We start from the raw sequence: 20,321 nt of genomic DNA, 5'->3' as shown, positions 1-20,321 counted from the left end.
ATCTGACCTGTAACTTGGTCTTGTTTGGTCTCCATGAAGATAGAAAAGTGTAATGCCATACATGCCAACCAAAGCAATAACATTTCCATGAAGAAAAGCATTTGCCAGACTCTCCACCTAAAATTTACAAAATGCACCTTCATTCAAACAATTTGTTATGCATTTTACAATACTAAACTGTGTAGACTGACATGATCCTATTGTGCTGCATATGATCAGAGGTGATGAGAGCAGGTGGTGCATCCAGAACGTCATTAGTCATAGGAGACTGTCATGCTGATCTGAATGCAAGCGCTGTCACACTTTGGGTTGGTTAGGGAAGGTGGGCACCCTGTAGCTCCATGTGACTCTCTCATCTCATCTGATCCAGCACACAGTGTAGAACTGAATCAGCTCAGCACACAAGTCATATCAAATCTTATTGTTTTGTTTGTTTAGATTTGACTGTTACTAATTGTCATCTGTTACTAATCATTGTCAGTCATCAAGTAATCGTAATTCTTTCCCTCATTTTTATGGAAGCATTTGTTTTGAATTTTAGGTTGACACCTTGATTACACTTTCAGTCTTACACAATAGTTCGAGTTATGGGCTAGTCATTAAGCAGCAAAAGAGAAGCCAGTTGAACTTAAGAAATTAATAAAGTAGAGACTGGGGAAATATAAACGTTTACATGCCCAACAAATTCAAATTTGAAGTCTTGTCTGTCAGATTCATTGCATAAGACATGGTACACTGCACATAATGATGATACAATACAGTGTTCAGCTAAGGTGACTTTCGTGAATGTGCCTTTTATTAGACAAGGCATAGGCTCTTATAGAGGCATATATAGGCATATAGGGCTACACAGCTTATGTTCTCTCATGTAGACAGTATTGAGCTCAAAACTCAAAACACAATTGTAGGACTATTAATCATATTGAACAGATGTTTTCACTCACTACTTGAATTACTTACATTAAAATATTTACTGAAGTTATCACTAAACATCACTGGTCGAGTGTTCAGATCCACTGGCTCACAAGTTGCTCCTACAGATGAATGCTGCCATTGTGTCCTTGGGCAAGACACACCTCACCCCCCACTCTCTACGTACACTGGTGAATGACTGTGTGTGTGCGTGTGTGTGTGTCCATTTACCATTTACCAAAATAAAATAAAAACATTTGGTTTGTCAAACTCAAGAGGAAAAAAAGTTGGCAGTAATTAAAGATATCATTTTGACCTTACTCTGAAGGCAGGACCTATGCATATTCATTGTCCTATCTATAGCAATTCTCTTGAGCTAAGTCTGTCCTTATAGGCTTAACCCCCAACTTTGTCTCATCCACAGGGACAACTCTGAAAGACACAGGCATAGAGGACAGATTTGGACATTGATTGTTATGTATATAGATTAAATAATGCAATGTATGAGGGACATTTCAAGGAGGTAAACGAAGTAACATACTTTGCAGGTGATATCATTACTCTGTTAGAACCTTTGTTACTCTAGTTAGACTTTAATCTCAGCTTTACTTTAACACAATCAAAGAACTCACTTAGCTGGAACTACAATAGATGAGATGATTTGAGCTGTTAAATAAGTCTCTCACACCTTTTTTGTTGAAAATCAAACACCTTAACAGACCATGCATGCTTGTATTGATCCCAGGCTCCTGAAAATGTGTTCATATTGTCCATATTGTATTTTAGAGATACATGTACAACACCCCCCGCATGATGTCACTGCAAAGTATCAATAAAGAACAATTGAAAACTTGTGTTCTTTCAAGTGTCTGAAATCCACTGTAAAAGAGATGAAAAATTTAGCCTAGTTATATAAAAATGTCAACTAAATACTGATAGTAGGTCATTATTGGATTAAAAATAGCAGCACTGATACTGCAGTAGTGCTTTGGAAGTAATGGTTGAATCCTTTGACTTTAGACTGTGTGGCTATTCGTCTTTCTACTTTTACGAAATAAGTGTAATAATAATTCATTACATTACATTACCTTCATTTCAGCCATCTTGTAGACTTTTTACAGTGCTATTATTAACTCCTGCAGAGGTGAGGCTCTTTCCACTTTTTCACAGATTAATAAAGAGGTACTTGGCACATGAATTATTTAGTTTTAGCTCCTCGGGATTCAGAACGTACTAGACTCATTCACTTAACCACATTAGAATTCTCTCAAAGTTAATATGAAATAAAATTAGTGGATAAATTGGGCTGTAATTCTTAAGTCCTTATATTATTTAATTAAAATGAATAAAATGCTGAATATGCACTTATTCTTTTTTGGGGTATGAATATTTCAGTCTGTTTGGGTTCACTGGAAGTTTAAGTTTTTCTGAGTGCCCCAAATTTTGTTCATGGTCAATGAGTGAGCATTTTCTGTCAAGTAATAGGGAATTTACTTGTTTGTTTACCTTTTTAAATTATTTATTTGAATCCAATTAGATGCACACTTAGCTACTCCTTTGAACCTTTGCTCTACACACTGATTAAACTTGATGTTGTACATAATATAAAAGAAAAAGCCAATGTATAATTATATATTATGTCAACACAGAATAGTTTTTTTGTTCTTTGACACTTTCAACTGTAAATTTCTTATTTGGAAGAAGTCACTTTGTCAGCCTTAAAGGTGTACTGTGTAACTTTTCTGGAGGGGGTCTGCAACCTGTTTGTTTCCATGGAGATATTAATGCTTTGGTCTAAATTGTCCCCTTCATGGTATTAAACTACCGTAATTTCCGGTGCGGTTACACATGGATCTAGAGTTAACATGAAGTTGCTATACTAGCTAGCGATATTGTCAACAGACTCAAATAGTTTATCGTCGTGTGATAAAATAAGTTATGATGCTAAATGAACATTAGTGAGGGGAATACGTCTTACCCCTATGCGTAAACAACGAGAAGAAACGTCTCAAACTTCAGTAGCCGGATCCACTCATACCTGATTGATATAATTAGTCCCGCCCCCGAGAGAGTCTGAAATCTGCTGAAATCCTACAAGACTCTGACATGATACAGACATGACAGAGGCTCTTTTTGCAGGAGACATATGCAGTAGAGCGTGGGGAGAGACGAGGTGATACACTGAGGAAGATGCTGGTTTGATTGTGTTTTGCGCTCATACACACACCCTCCTCATGGAAAACACACGAAGAAATGCAGATGATGCAGCTTTTAACTTAACGGCAGTTGATGTGGCTGTGAAAGAAGGAAACAGAGTAGATGGTGAGATTTTAGCGACGGCAGCGTGACGAACTGACTCAATAAAAAAAGATGACAAAAGCTTTCAGAGGCAATAAAATCAGACTGCCTGAACTTGATAACGTTCTTGAAGACGTGGACACCTCTGGCTTATATTCAGGTGTGGCCTATATATGTACAATTTTAAAATTTTGTTAAAATTTAGTTGAGGCGGCTTATATTCAGGTGTGCTCAATAGTCCGGAAAATAAGGTACTCAAAAATATCTAAAAAAAAAAACCATCCATTCTTGCTGTGAGTAGGGTCACCTCTCCACAAATCTAACCTATAATTTGGCTTGCCAGTCTCCATGAAGATTCCTACATTAATGGCCATATTGTGGAACATTCTAAGGACATCTCCATGGAAACAAGCAGGTGACAGACCCTGCACAGTGCACCTTTAAGTCATTTACATATCCATGTTAACATTTGTCTTCAACAAGAATCAAAATTGTTTAACTTTTGTTTTGAATTTGTGGTACTTTGTGGTACAGAAGTCTGAGAGCATACAAACGATGTCTTTGATGGGCTTAAGTTGCTTAGTTTAATTGAGCTTTAACCTGAATGGGTGCTCTGCCTCTTGCGTACAGTGAGCTCCTCCATCTTCGCCTGTAGAAGAAAATGTACGAGCTCTGGGGGCACTGACATTTTAAAGAGCAATTTGGAGGAAATGGATGTGAGTGGAGTACCAGCTGAACCATGTGATTGAGTTTTACCCATGTTCACAGACTAATATTCAGGGGTGTTCAGCCCTAACTCTGCCATATATATGCACTGAACTTACCACAGGACTTTCTGCATGGAAATGCCATGGAATGTGTAATAACGTTACAGGGCTCATATTACACTGTTTTCTGATCTATGTTATCATTTCTCATCACAAACATACCTGAGATGTGACAGACTAATAATACTCAAACATGTGTGAATGAAACAAAACACAACTCTAGGTATATTTTTGATGTGGTAACAGCATTATAACCTGACTTAAAGATCACAAGAGTCAATGTTGTGTAATATAGGACCTTCAAAACAAACATTCATGTGTCCTGGGGTGATGGCTGAGTTGGTAGCTGAGTGTTTGTCCACTGATCCAAAGGTTGGTGGTTCGAATCCCGCTCTCAACATAAACATCATTGGTTGAGAGGTCAGATCCACTGACCTACAGGTTAGCTGGTGTGATTCCACATGAATGCTGTTGTTGTGTCCTTGGGCAAGGCACTTAACCTGCCGTACATTAGTGTGTGAATGGGTGAGTGGTTCCTTGTTGTAAAGTGCCTTGAAGGTGGAAAAGAGCTATATAAAAATGTGACCATTTACCATCCTGCAGGCGCATAGCAGCTGCCGTAGAATTTGCCAGGTATACACACCCTAATTTCTTACATTTTCTTGAGACTTTTTGGTGAATTCAATAAAAACAATTATGACTTTAGTAGCCAGAAGACTACCCACTGTCCATTTTTTGATGTGGCAGGACAGAAGACCATATGCATTGGTCCTTATCTGTGTGTTCCTACTCTGAAAATGTGTTTTTAATATATTATTGTTCAGTTAATTTTAAATAGATTATTTTATTCTATACTTACTTTGTTTTGTTTAGTATTCCCTTTGAATAAGCACTGTGATTCAATCTCAAGTTACACCGTTTTCAAATAATGACATAATAAAGAAGAAAATAATGAAAAGATAGTTCTTGAATTGCAGCATGTAATTATCAGGAAGGGAATTTTCCAACAAAGTTTGCATTATGTAAACCTTTTAAATGTATAAACAAACAAGTGAACAATTTTTTCACATGAGACTTCTTTTAGTATTGGTTAAACATCTAAACCAGTGGTGTCAACTCAAATTCACAGAGAGCCAAAACTAAATATTTATTGCAAAATTTCAACAGCATCTGCGTGTTCTCTCTTCTTTCGAGATACGTAATTTTAAATATTTTCTGATTAAAATAAATGCTTAATAATTAAACATTGAATCCAGAATAAACATAATATAAAAAAATTAAAAAAAAATTAATAAATAATGTCTCTATAGCCTATCTGTAGCCGGAGGGCCAGCTCCAATACATATTTGATATGATGTTGCTAGCCAAATATAATTATATTACAGGCCAAATTTGGCCCCTGGGCCTGAGTTTGACATGTCTGATGAAAACCAAGTGTTAAGCTTTTGGAAACCCTTTCATTGCTTTTTCATCTGCATGGTAAACAGACCAAAAATAATTCTCAAGGTGTGGTTTTGGTGAGGAAAACGTGGCAGCTACATGCATCGGTAAATTTTTGGCTCTAAATTATTAATATTAAAAAAAAAAAAAAGTAAATACAAAAATAAACTAATTGTACCTGAATATCTGTTCAGAGTTTGAGAACCTAAACTAAATGGTTAATCGTGTGATCATAATGACCTAAAGCTGTCTTCACCTTTCACTTTTATAAAACCACCTAAAGACATCCTGCCAGCAAACCCATTCTGTGGACTAAGCGCATGCATTATTGACCGAGAAGCACTGTGCAAAAGGGAGGCTAAAAACCCTTCTATTCACAAAAAGTCAAGTCTTAAAACCCCAGACAGTGACCCGCTGTGAGTGAGCAGAGGCTGAGAAAGAGGACAAAACAATCATTGAACAACCAAGGCTGAATGCTTTGGACCAGTGTACTAAAATAACATGTCTGAAAGGTCTCTGCTGTTCCACTGATTCATTCTTAACATCAATATAAATCAGTCAGGGCATAGATCGTCCTATTAGAAGTGAGGAGAGAGAGGCGGGAGCTACTTCCATTCATTTCAACATTTGACCAGTAAAGTAAGAACTGTGATGCAGGTTTAGAGGAGGAAATGCAAGAGTGGAGAAGAGAACCAGGACTTTGTAGCAGAAAGAGGTCACTAACTAATACAAATTATAATATGTAATGAATTTATGACAGTAGAAATGTGATTTTACAACATACTTTAGACCTTATCTGTTGGTGGTGTACTCTAACATAAATCAAAACTGTTGTAATCGAGACTATGTGACAATGTGTTTAGGACATCTCTATGGTGGAGACTGGCAACCACATTTCCACAAATCACCTATAAAGCAGCTGTTATGTTAACTAACTGAGAACTGTGAGGAAGCGCCGTCTGACCCCTGAAGTGGCTGCAAATTTTATCGAAGTTTTAGATAAAAATCCCCCAATGGTTTTACCTGCCCCCTTGCGATTTTATCACCGACTATTTTAACAGTAAACTACGGTCAGCTCTGGATCTGGTTGCTCCACTAAAAACTAAAAGCATAACCAAAATAAAACCTCCATGGAGAACTGAAGAGCTGACAAAATTCAAGAGAGAGTGCAGGAGGGCAGAACGGAGATGGAGAAAAAACAAAACTACAATAAACTACCAATTATTTAGTGATCAACAACGTACATACAACAACGCAATAAGAAACGCAAGAAACCATTACTTTTCCACAATAATCACCAATCACAAGAATAATCCTAAGGTCCTCTTCTCAACCATTAACAACATTTTAAACCCTGATTTTAGCACATTTTACTTAACACCCACTGACTCTCTCTGTGAGCAGTTTGCAGACCACTTCATGGGTAAGATAAACACTATCAGATGTGATATTTTATCTTGTCAAAACTCTGTTTTTAGTACATCTGAGTGTTTGTCTAGACCAGAGGAAACACTGGACAGTTTTGTCCTGGTTAATGCTGAGATGCTTGACAAAGTTTTCTCCTCAGTGAGGCCCACCACATGTCTCTTAGATCCAATTCCCACTCCATTTTTTAAGTCATTTTATGGATCTTTTAGGGATGAGCTTTTAACCATGATGAATTGCTCTCTTCAGACGGGGGTCTTTCCCTCTGCCTTCAAAGCAGCGGTGGTGAGGCCCCTGCTGAAGAAGAGCAATTTAGATTTTAATGATTTTAACAACTACCGACCAGTGTCTAACCTACCATTTTTAAGCAAAATTTTAGAAAAACTTGTTTTTATCCAACTAAATAATTTCTTAGACGATCACAACATCTTGGAAAAATTTCAGTCTGGTTTTAGGGTGAACCACAGCACCGAGACCGCCTTGGCAAAGATTTTAAATGATTTTAGATTAAATTATGATTCACAAAAGGTAACCGTGTTGGTTCTACTGGATCTGAGCGCTGCCTTTGACACAGTAGATCACACTATTCTTTTAATTCGCCTAAAACACCTCGGCCTCTCCGGTGCTGTTCACAGATGGTTCACATCCTACCTCACAGACAGAACATTTATGGTGAGTGTAGACACATGCTCCTCCAGGGTCCATAAAATCACATGTGGTGTGCCCCAGGGCTCCAATTTAGGCCCTGTGCTTTTTAACTTGTACATGCTCCCGCTTGGTGGTGTCATCAGGAGACATGGAATCAACTTCCACAGCTATGCAGATGATACGCAGCTTTACATCTCCATGTCTCCTGATGACACCAGACCAATGGATGCCCTTTTTAACTGCATTCTAGAAATTAAGTCCTGGATGGCAGAAAACTTCCTCCAGCTTAACCAGGACAAAACTGAGGTTTTAGTCATTGGTCCTGAGGCCCAGAGAGAGAAACTTTTACCCAAATACCAAACACAGTCCTTTAACCCATCTCCTCTAGTGAAAAACCTGGGTGTCATTTTTGACTCTGAGCTAACTTTTATCCCACACAATTAAGAACATCACAAAAAATAGGTTTTTATCACCTAAAAAACATAGCCAGAGTCCGCCCCATTCTCTCTCTGGCCAACACAGAGACGCTGATGCATGCTTTTATCACCAGTCGAATAGACTACTGTAATGCCCTGCTCTCTGGTCTTCCCAAAAAGAGTATTTCAGGTTTGCAATTATTACAAAATTCAGCAGCACGTGTCCTGACGAGGACCAGAGGGCGGGACCACATTACACCGGTTTTAAAATCACTGCATTGGCTCCCTGTGTGTTTCAGGATCGATTTTAAAGTTCTTTTACTGGTTTTTAAATGTCTTAATGGTCTTGGGCCCTCTTATCTTTCAGAACTGCTTTTACCTTACGAACCCTCGCGGACCCTGCGCTCCTCTGGCAGCAGGTTCCTGGTCATTCCCAAAGTCAGGACACACACTCACGGAGAGGCGTCTTTTCAGCACTATGGCCCTCGTCTATGGAACTGCCTGCCGGAGGAGCTCAGGGCTGCAGAGAATGTTCATGTTTTTAAGAGCAGGCTCAAGACCCACCTTTTTAGCTTAGCTTTTGATTGAAATCTTATACTTTTACTTGTTTTTATTGTACACATTTTACTATATTTATTTATCTTAGGCATATTTTTTAGGATTTCCAGTGTCTCCTCTGTAGGAGTCCTCTGCATCGGGAGTGGACGTCAGCTGTGGCTGCTGGGTCTGTCCTGTGGGCTCCTGGTGGAGGGATGGTGCTTGGGCCTCAGGTGCCTGGGCTTCATCTCTCCCCTGGACCCTGTGGTGGTTCCTGGTGGTGGTGGACGTCTCTCTGCTCCCGGTGCAGACGGCTCCTCTGATGGTGCTTTCTCAACTGGTTCGCCTGTATTCAGCCTCACATTTTATTGTGTCCGGTTATGTATTTTAGCATGTGAGTGTGAGTGTGTGTGTGTGTGTGTGTCTGTGTGTGCATGTTTGTGTGTATGTGAGTGTGTGTTTGGGTTGTTTGACTATGTGGGGTTGGGGGTGCGGGGGTTGGGTTGGTGGGTGGGTGGTTGGGTGGTTGGAAATGCGGGACTGTTTTTAATCACTGTAAAGCACTTTGTGTTGCATTTTGTATGAAAAGTGCTTTATAAATAAAGTTTGATTTGATTTGATGAAATGCACTGATGTAAAGATCAGTGCAAGAAAGGCTCACTGAATGTACGAATCGACTCTATAAAGGCAAGGCATTAATTATAACTTGTTAATTACCAGATACAGGTAAGTTACAGCTGACCTCATGATGCTGTATTACCTTGTACGGTCAGATTCTAAAGCCACTGAATTCCTCTGGGCATTAGAAGGAAACACAGAGGAGAAAAAAATGGCTCTAATCAATAGAACAAGAATTTATACCACACTTGACACTAAACAGCACTGGAAGATGCTATGAAACCTTTACAACCGCACCAACATTCACTTATTTCAAAATAGATATAATAGTGGTGGTGTGTGTCTGTACTTTGGCACGAGAAGCAGAAGTAAGTGAAAAGGGGACAACTTAAAGTCAATTTAGATTGTATTTGGAGACATATCTCATTGCAAACCGACTTAGCTTCTTATTACATAGAGCTCAGATTTCAAGTCATTCGACACCTCAGTGTATTTTCTACTTCTGCGCGCTCCACACCTGATATGATTCATTTTTGACGTGCTTGTTTTTTGCAAGGAGTCGCTATTAAACCTATTTTGATCAAGCACAGAGAACATTGAATGTGGGAGTCTAGTCTCAAAGCATAAAAAAGGTTCATGAGGCAGAATAATGAGGCAGCCAGTTATTTAAAGCTGGAACCATGACAACAGAAGACCACTGCTGAGGGAAGTAGTGCGGCTTTCACAGAGGAAAGGGGGAAGCAGAGGGGGATATGTGACTGAAATGGGGTTTCTATGAACAAAACAACATGGTTCCTGGAGGGCTACAAGGGCAGAATGCAAAAGAAATCTCAGTTTGACAAATTTGTGGTTAAATACAAATGGTTTGACATCTGGAATAGGAAACTTAAAGGTCCTATATTATTATAATGGAATTAATTAATTAATTTACTTATTTTTAATTTATTTAATAGGGACAGTGCATATTAATGAACATTGCAATGTAAATATGCCAGATTATAGTAAAAATGCTCATTTCCATCTGTAGTCCCTAGGCAGGTAACACCACAAATTTAACAGAAAAAAACAATAACAAGTGAGAGTTATGCACTAAAAGTGTCCACAAGTCTGGTTTTCCTTTAGCCACTGTTTTAAGTGGGATTTGAAAGTGTCTAGTGTTGGAGTTTCACTTTTTGATAATGGGAGACTGGTCCAGAACTTAGTGCCTCTGACTGAGACACACTTTGTCCAAATGTGGTGCATCTACGTGGGACCTCACAGTTCCCCTGGGCTGTGACCCTAGTTCCCATCCCACTGACACTCTTTACTTTAATAAAATCCTGTAATGGATGGGGGGCAAGTCCATGCAAAACTTTATATATAAAACATCCATATTTAAAATCAACAAAATTATTAAAATTAAGAAAGTTCCATCCATCCATTTTCTTCTTTTTCTGGGGCCAGGTCGCGGGGGCAGCAGTCTAAGAAGGGACTCCCAGACTTCCTTCACCCCAGACACGTCCTTCAGCTCCTCCGGGGGAACCCCGAGGCTTTCCCAGGCCAGCCAAGAGTCATAGTCCCTCCAGAGTGTCCTGGGTCTTCCCCGGGGCCTCCTCCCGGTGAGACATGTCCAGAACACCTCCCGAGGGAGGCGTCCAGGAGGCATTCGGAACAGATGCACGAGCCACCTCAGCTGGCTCCTCTCGACGTGGAGGAGCAGCGGCTCTACTCCGAGCTCCTCCCGTGTGACTGAGCTCCTCACCCTATCTCTAAGGGAGCGCCCAGCCACCCTGCGAAGGAAACTCATTTCGAGCGCTTGTATCCGTGATCATGTCTTTTCGGTCATTACCCAGAGCTCATGACCATAGGTGAGAGTAGGAACAAAGACTGACCGGTAAATCGAGAGCTTCGCCTTTCGGCTCAGCTCCCTCTTCACCACAACGGTCCGATACAGTGACCGCATCACTGCGCATGCTGCACCGATCCGCCTGTCAATCTCACGTTCCTTCCCTTACTCATGAACAAGACCCCGAGATACTTGAACTCCTCTACTTGAGGCAAAGACTCCCCACCCACCCGGAGAGGGCAAGCCACCTTTTTCCGGTCGAGAACCATGGCCTCGGACTTGGAAGAGCTGATCTTCATCCCAGCAGCTTCACACTCGGCTGCCAACCGAGTGCCCCAGTGCACGTTGCAGGTCCTGGTTCGATGGAGCCAACAAGACAACATCATCTGCGAACAACAGAGATGAGATCCTGTGGTCCCCAAGCCGGACCACCTCCGGCCCCTGACTGTGCCTAGAAATTCTGTCCATAAATACAATGAACAGAACCGGTGACAAAGGGCAGCCCTGGTGGAGTCCAACATGCACCAGGAACAGGTCTGACTTACTGCCAGCAATGCGAACACAGCTCCTGCTCCGGTCATACAGGGACCGGACAGCCCTTAGCCTCTTTAAGGCTGTCCGATAGTCCTCCTCCATGGCCTCCCCGAATTCCTCCCAGCTCCGAGTTTTTGCCTCTGCAACCACACAAGCTGCAACACGCTTGGCCGGCCAGTACCCATCGGCTGCCTCAGGAGTCCCACGAGCCAACAAGACCCGATAGGACTCCTTCTTCAGCTTGACGGCATCCCTTACTTCCGGTGTCCACCACCGGGTTTGGGGATTGCCGCTGTGACAGGTACCACAGACCTTACGCCCACAGCTCGCACCTCCGGTAGGAGGTGCGAGTTGAAAGCCCCTCTAACAGAGGGCTCCTCCAGACGTACCCAACAGGCCCTCACTACACACTTGGGCCTGCCAGGTCTTCACCCAAGTGTCCAAGACACGCGGGTGGAGGTCAGATGACACGACTACAAAGTCGATCATCGACCTCCGGCCTAGGGTGTCCTGGTGCCACGTGCACTTATGGACACCCTTGTGCTCGAACATGGTGTTCGTTATGGACAAACTGTGACTAGCACAGAAGTCCAATAACAAAACACCGCTCGGGTTCAGATCGGGGAGGCCGTTCCTCCCAATCACCCCTCTCCAAGTGTCACTGTCGTTGCCCATGTGGGCGTTGAAGTCCCCCAGTAGAACAACGGAATCCCCGGTTGGTATACTGTCTAGTACCCCTCCCAGGGACTCCAAGAAGGCCGGGTACTCAGCACTGCTGTTCTGCCCATAGGCCGACACCACAGTGAGAGACCTGTCCCCGACCCGAAGGCGCAGGGACGCGACCCTCTTGTTCACCAGGGTGAACTCCAACACACAGCGGCTGAGCTGTGGGGCAATGAGCAGGCCCACACCAGCCCGCCGCCGCTCTCCGCGGCCAACACCAGAGATATGGAGAGTCCAGACCCTCTCAAGGAGTTGGGTTCCAGAGCCCAAACTGTGCATGGAGGTGAGGCCGACTATATCTAGTCGGTAACGCTCAACCTCCCGCACAAGCTCAGGCTCCTTCCCCTCCAGTGAGGTGACATTCCATGTCCCTAGAGCTAGTCTCCATGTCCGGAGATCCGGTCGCCGAGGCCCCAGCCTTCGACTGCCACCCAGATCTCTTTGCAATGGCCCCATATGGCTCCTCCCATACATTAAGCAAGTTGTGCTTGTCTAAAATACTGCAGTGGTGAAAATAAAATTAAAATGGTTTCTTGTCCAGTATTTTTACAGCTTTTTAAAAAAGTGTCTCGACTGATTTGAGTTTTGTGCCAGCAGCAGGCGACTGTGGGGTTCTGCAATCCTCTATATTCAGACACAATCATGGAGTGTAAAAACATTCGTGCTGCATATAGAGTCATAAAGGATATTACCTGTTTAAAATTCACTAAGTTAAAATTAACAGTTTTTGTGAGGTGCTTAATGTGTTTCTTAAATGCCAATGTCAAGTCCAACGTCAGTCCCAGGTATTTAAACTCTCTGACGAGGCTGAGTTCTACCCTGTCCAGAAAGACATTGTACCACTATATTATGAGCTTTAAGTCATGTTTTAATGCTGTTCCTCAAAAACACACCTGGAGTTGTGTTTTGTTTCATTTACACATGTGTGTTAAACATGTGTGAATGAAACAAAACACAACTCCAGGTATGAGCCCTTTAAAGTCAAGTCAAATATAATTGTCTGTAGACCATTAAAATACATTTCTGGCTGTGTTTCCACTTCTGTCACTTAGTCGGGTGAAGGGAAAACAGTAGTTAAAATGTTGCAGCAGGATGTCAAGATGCAACATGCCATCATCAGCATATATGAGGAAAACTTGTAATTTCTAAAATGAGGTTCCTTCCTGGGCATTTCAGGTGTCATATTACAACACTGTGATGAAAAAAATGTGTATATAAAAATAGAAGCTGTTTATCTTCACCAAAATCAAACCCAAATTACACCCACAATGACTCCAATATTCCCACCGAGAATTCAAAGGATCATCTGAGCCCACGCCCCTCCCCCAAACACACGCCCATAGAAGAGTAAAGATCGTGGGAGACCTCTGTTGTGGAGAGGCAGGCCTGACCTGGTGAAGCAGGTATTGATAAGCAGACCTCTGCAGCTCTTTCATGTCCATACAGGGCAACATTGATCCCTGCACCAGGAGAGCACAGGATAAATGCTCACCAGAGACTCACAAATACCTCGGAGGAGGCTCTTTCAGCTTCCAAAGGTCAAGAACTATAGTGCCTATGGTGAACAGATTCATTGTAATCTGCTGTAATTAGTGATTTAAAGACACAGTATGTAACGTTTAAGGTTGCTGTGTAGGAGCCATTCGTGGGTTTTTTATTGGTTTCCTCATGTGACTAATGTGCACGTGATTTAACTCTGTGCACTACACTGCGGTGGTTGGGGGTGGCACGGTGGGTGTGGTGTGGTCTATATATGAGCGCGCTCACCTGCTGAGTGTAAGGCCTTGGATCATGGCGGCGGGGTGAGCACGGGGAGCAACTTTCTGTTGACCGTATTTTAACAGGAAAGATTTGGATATAGAAGGAATCGGTGCATGGCTACGGACGGCAGCAGCTTTAAAGTAAGTGCTCTAACGCGTATGCCTACTATTACAAACAAGTACCGTGTATATGTGCATTTGTTCCGAGTTACGCGTCCACAGTGTTTTACCCCACGTCTTAGCCCACAGCGGCGTGTGGGATAAGCATTGGGCTACATACGCCGCAATATTGCTGTATTTGTATGATATATTTTTATATTTTATTTTTATTTGTACATATACATTCATACAATTGTGCCTTATTTAACACCAGACTCTTGCTATTTGTGCTACTTATTTTGAATGAATTATTAGCATTTATATTTTTGCTCTTTATTATTATATTTATTGTGACGTGTGAGCTACTGTGTCCAAATGATTTCCTTTCTGGATCAATAAAATGTGTCTAAGTTTAAATGTGCACTATATAACTTTTTGGTTGGGTGTCCATCACTTGCTTGTTTCTGTGGAGATGTCCTTGCTTTGCCTGGAATGTTCTAGCCAGGCTAGTGCCTCTGCTCAATTTCATTTCTCTCCAGCGACTAGGTCAGGAATCAGAATACACTAGACTGTTTGCAAGAACCTCGGAAGTGTGAGATTCCCAAAATTCCCGAGATCGAGGATTTAAAGCAGGAATAAAGAGAATGATTGGTGAATTTTATCAAGGGAAAAGACATTATTGCCCTTCTTCCTATGGGATTTGGGAAACGCTTAATATACCAGTTAGCCCTGTTAGATGCGCATTACATACGTCATGACTAAATAGTAGTGATTGTTTAAATAAAAATAGTACCCGTCCACCATTGAACGAAAGAATTCTAATGCTGTCAGGTCAGATGGTTTCCACAAAGTGAAACCCGCTGATGAATCAGGCTAGGAATGTTCCACATTATGACATTAAACAGCTCTACCTTACATTTATTCAGTTACAGGTGTTTTTACTGCTCAAAATTTCTTAGAAAACTGGCATTCTGACTGTTAGAGGGTTGCCCACCTGTAACCTGGTCTTTGGCCTGAATTTATATTTTATATTTCAGTATAGACATGATTGTTTTGATCAGATTTCTCACATTCTTACACAACAGAGGCCCCAGAGTACCCATAAACACAGCACTTATTTTGAATATGCAACAACAATGACCACTGACGAATACTCCATGAGACGCTGTTGTTTTTCAGCAAAATTTATGTAATTACACACTCCAATCAATCCACCCACGTATGTACATTTGTTTTCTTTTGTTTTGTTGCACTTTATAAAGACCTTTGTTTCCCTCTTTGCCTCAAAAGGTGACGCCTGACATAAAGAGATGGGGAGAACTGGACTCAGTAGGAGGAATTGGAGGGAGACGGGGCTGAGACTGGTGAGGAGGTGGCTATAGGCTTTACTTTGAAGTGCTTTCTGCTGGGGACTGGATCTTCTCACAGACCACTGTGTCTGTGTATGAAGTATAAGCACAGATAAAGTATATGTGGACACTGTGAAATATGTTATCAGTACAAACAAAGACATGCATGGCCTACCAAATGCAGAGAGATTTCTTTGACAAAAGTTAAATAAGGAATTCTTCATGGAAGTGGAATTAAATATTGATTCCTGGTGAGTTGTCTAACCTAAAACTAAACTTAAGGTGTACAGTGTAAGGTGGAGAGCCTGGTACTTGCTTTTTGCTATTTCTTTGCCTTGAATGTTCACCATCAGGTCGTTAAACATATCTCCCTTGCATTTGTTCAATTACTGGTGAATTCTGACCATGTGCAAGCTTGCTTCTCCATAGATCTGACCTTTAACCTGTCTCTATTGTGATTACCAAGTTTATTTCCATACTGTGGAATAATGTTTTTTTTCTTTATTTCTTTATTTTTGTATTTATTTTGGGAAAGTAGAGGTTTACATTCTTATACAATGGAACATATAACATAAATAAAATCATAATAGAAATGAAAATAAACACAACAAAAAGGAGTGAGAAGAATATATATATATATATATATATATATATATATATATATATATATATATATATATATATATATATATATATATATATATATATATATATATATATATATATATATATATATGATATGTAGCATATATGTAGATTGTAGATTACTTGGTAGTAAATTGTTGCATACTCTGAATAAAATTTAGCCAGGCTGGTGCCACCTACTGCCTCCGCTCAATTTAATTTCTCTCCAGCGACTAGGTCAGGAATCCGAATACACTAGATGGTTCGCAAAAACCCCGGAAGTGCGAGTTTGGACACCAGCCAGTCAGTGAAGATGTATATATTATATTATATCATATATTCTGTGTTGGTAATGATTCTCAAGATCGAGGATTTAAAGCCAGAACAAAAAGAATGTCTGGTGAATTGTATCAAGGGGAAAGACGTCATTGTCCTTTTTCCTACAGGATTTGGGAAGCTTAATATACAAGTTAGCCCTGTTAGGGGAACATTACATACATCACTACCAAATAGCAGCGATTGGTGTATTTTGTGTGTATAATGTGTATAATGTTTTACAAGATCAGGAATCTTTAAGAGCTTGGATTGAATAAAAATATTATGGGTGTGTTCTAAAAATCCTACTTTATGGATAATGTGCAAAGCTCGTTTCTGTAATATAATCAATGGATTAACTGTACATTGGTAAGCCATTGATAATCAAGGCAAAACAGTAACATCACCGAGGAGACAAGCAAGTGTCGGACCATTCACCAGAAAAGTTACACACTGCATCTTTAACGTTCAGGACTTAATCTTAGATTTGAGATGTTTAAAAATATAACTAAAGCTTTAAGATGAAATAAATTAAAAAAAATACATATTGCATGCTTCATTATATATTTTGTGGGTGTTTTTTGTCCGTTTCATTCATCCACTGAAATCCATTTTAATACTGTACACACATATTAGTCAAAATATTTTGCATCATTATATCATTTGTATCACATCTCAAGTTTTGTGACTCTTTGAGCTTTTTTTTTTTTTTTTTCAATACACAGTCCAATCTCACACATTACAATACCCTTCACATTGACACTGACAAACGTTTCAAACAGCTGGAGTCACCACATGGCTCCTATAATAAGTAACATTGCGCATGGCTGACAATAGACGAGACTGGCTTCACAGCAAAGTATTACATTTCTTGAATAGTGTCCAATGATGAGCGGTTGTTTGCCTGCACATGTGTCACTTTATTGTTACGAAGCTGCTGATACTTGCTCCCTGCTCTTTCTCTCCGTCTCTGGCGTGGACTTCATCTCCATCAGCTCCACCTCGCGCTTGGCCGCTATCTCCAGCACTTTTTGCTTATTGTAAAAGATGACAAAGTTATTGATAATGGGGTGAATAGGGAGAGCAATGGCTATTACTCCACAGAGGAAGCTGACTGCTGCGTTGCACTTCCCCAAGGTCGTTTTGGGGTAAATGTCACCATACCCCACTGTGGTCATGGTGATTATGGCCCACCAGAACGACTGAGGGATGCTTCTGAAAAGTGTTTCGGGATGACTTTGTTCCATCGTGTATGCCAGCGCTGAGAAAACAAATATACCCACTCCCATGTACATGAGGAGTAGGCCCAATTCTTTGAGGCTCCTTTTCAGCGCATATGTGAGCGTTTGAAGTCCAGCCGAGTGGCGGGCCAACTTGAATATTCTCGCTATTCGCATGATGCGCAGAGCTTGTATCGCCTGCTGCACATTTGCGAGTTCCATCATTGACGCGGTGCCGAGATACGTGAGCGTTAAAACCACATAGAAAGGCATGATAGCCATGAAGTCTATCACGTTCATAATAGAAAAAGCGAAGTGAACTTTGTTTGGAGATGAGGCGAGACGCAGCACATACTCCGCAGTGAACCACATCATGCACGCGGTCTCTATGACATCGAGCGTGGGGTGTTCAACAAGTTTCCCCTCCGCGTCTGGCACCTGGAGCTCGGGGATGGTCCCCACGCACATGACTACCGCAGACACGAGAACTGACAGGAAAGAAGCGATAGCAATGACACGCGCTGTTAAAGAGGAGCTTGGTTTTTCCATAAGGCGCCATAAAAACCTCTGGCACTTTTGGCTCCGCGTTACGCACCGCTCCACTTCCAAGTCCTCCAGGATCACCTTTACTTTACTGGAGATCTCCTTCAATTCTTCCTCTTTCTCACTCAAATAACTTTTACAACACTCGTCCAAAACGCTCTGGTCTATTTTCCAGTATTCCATTTCTTTTATGAAGCAGATAGGGCAGATCCCGTTTTTGATGTGGATTTCATCAAAATAATAGACATCTATGATACACTTAAACGCGTCTGGGTCACGGTCAAAGTAGAACTCTTTTCTGCCGGGGTCAAAATCATCGCAAAGACTTGAAATCCTCTCGTAGTTTTGAGTGGAGCAGGTCAGCAGCTCCGCTAGTCTGCTCTCCGGGTAACGGTTCAGGACGTCCCCGAAAAGAACCACTCGAACTCCGCCTATGTTCACGGCGATCTCCCCTTCAGTGCACAAACCGGGTCTATATTTTGGCTTCGGTACAGTCCACATTATGACATCTATAAGTGTCCAACGTGAAAAAACTCGCACAAGGGCGCATTAACTAAAGTAATTGTCCATTACACTTGTGCGTAAAACGGCCAAAGCTCTCCAAAGCGCTGAAATGAGTGGCACCGCTTTGGCGCACAGCTTTACCTATCACTACCCACCTCTCTCTCTCCTTCTGTGAGCTGGAGAGAGGCAATCTCTACACCCATGTGACATCTATCGATTCTGGTGTCAGAAATGCAATATGCAGCGTTTGGTTCAGAATCACTGAATATTCATCAACAGAAGATGTTAGTCACCAATCAAACCGCATAGGAAGTGTAACTATTAGCATTATTGTAACAAATAATGTTGACTGTTGACTACTCCACACATAAACAACTCAAACGTTATTTAATTCTCCACTTGCACGTTTATATACCCCTTACTTACGTATACTTACTTTTCCCACATCTAATACCAACTAATTTATGTGGCACACTCCTTATTCCTGCCATCATAAATTTGCATTATTAGAGTGAAAATATTTTACCATGGAAACTGGAAGCCACATGGGACAGTCCTCTCATGTTAGTGAGGAATACACAACATGTGTTGAACAAAAGATTTAATCCTTATCAAATTCTAAAGGTTTTCTTTTCAATCATTTTAACACATTGTTTGAAACTTGGTTTACTTTGATTCAAAAATATATTTAAACAGGGGCACAGTTCTTAGGCTCTTGTCAAAACACTTGGCGCAACTTTCATTCAAAAATATGTTTTCAATACCACAGGTCTCTTCTCAGGTGAGGATGTTGGCCTAAACTCTGTTACAGTTTTTCTCTATCATTTTAGCACATTTTTTGAAACTTGGTTGAGTATGATCTTTTGATTCAAACATGTTTTTGTCCAGGGGCACAGGTGATCGCATCACAGTTCACACAGTTCTCAGGGCCGTTCAGCTCTCATTCACAAACACACATGATCAGAGAATTCACCTTGTTTTTTCAACACTAGAGGCCTGTTCTCATATGCTAAAGGATTTGGGCCCAAACTCTGTCACTTTCAATATAGAAACTCAAACTGAATGGGAAATCTAAATTTGTGAGCACCAAAAATCTCACATCAAAGTATTTCACACATGAGTCAAACTGAGAGAAGGGTCTCAGCGCTGAGTACAGACACTAAGTACATGTATGGACTACATACATATATACAGTTCTGTTTGATTTTCAAGAACATATATTACAGTAAGGTAATGTTGATGTATTTGGTATTCCAACATCTTTCAGTTTTCTTCTGCATACATATTTTTGATCAAATACTGCAAAATCTCCTTTTCAGTTGATAATGTGTGCTTTTATATTTTACACAATACAATACAGAAAGGTTTTAGACATAAAAGCGCAGTTCTTCCAGTCCAAAATTCAAGGTGTGTAAAGTGTGACCCCCAGAGTCAAACTGCAATAAACCATTGATTCTCTGTGGTCACTGAGAACAAAAAGAGTGTTTGAGTTGCACTGTTAAATGAATGAAAAAGCACAGAAAAACATGATCAAAGTGTGAGGATTTTGATGGTAAAACTTGCTTTTTGGGATGATTTGAAGTTTTGAATGAAAAACTGCATTTTGCTAAACTATAGTTTTCCATGTTTAGGACTTTGTGGGATCTTTCAACAAAAGTGCCAAAGAGATTGAAAAAACTTTTTTTTTTTTTTCAATAAAGAAACTCAAGCATGGCAGCAAAAAGCAAATATCTGTGAACACTCAAAATGTCACCAATGGATTTC

General features: G+C 40.9%; 1 protein-coding gene across 1 annotated transcript; it reads right to left on the bottom strand.

Annotated features, from left to right (window-relative positions):
- Positions 1-17,216: 17,216 nt before the first annotated feature.
- Positions 17,217-18,554, bottom strand: kcnf1b (potassium voltage-gated channel, subfamily F, member 1b). The gene has a single exon (XM_020919450.1). It carries the CDS (start codon positions 18,552-18,554, stop codon positions 17,217-17,219), a length of 1,338 nt encoding a protein of 445 aa, XP_020775109.1.
- Positions 18,555-20,321: the final 1,767 nt, after the last annotated feature.

Source organism: Boleophthalmus pectinirostris, unplaced genomic scaffold (assembly GCF_026225935.1).
Source record: "Boleophthalmus pectinirostris isolate CB_2022bp ecotype Guang Dong unplaced genomic scaffold, ASM2622593v1 HiC_scaffold_10, whole genome shotgun sequence".
NCBI classification, from domain to species: Eukaryota; Metazoa; Chordata; class Actinopteri; order Gobiiformes; family Gobiidae; genus Boleophthalmus; species Boleophthalmus pectinirostris.
This window is presented reverse-complemented; position numbering and strand designations above follow the sequence as displayed.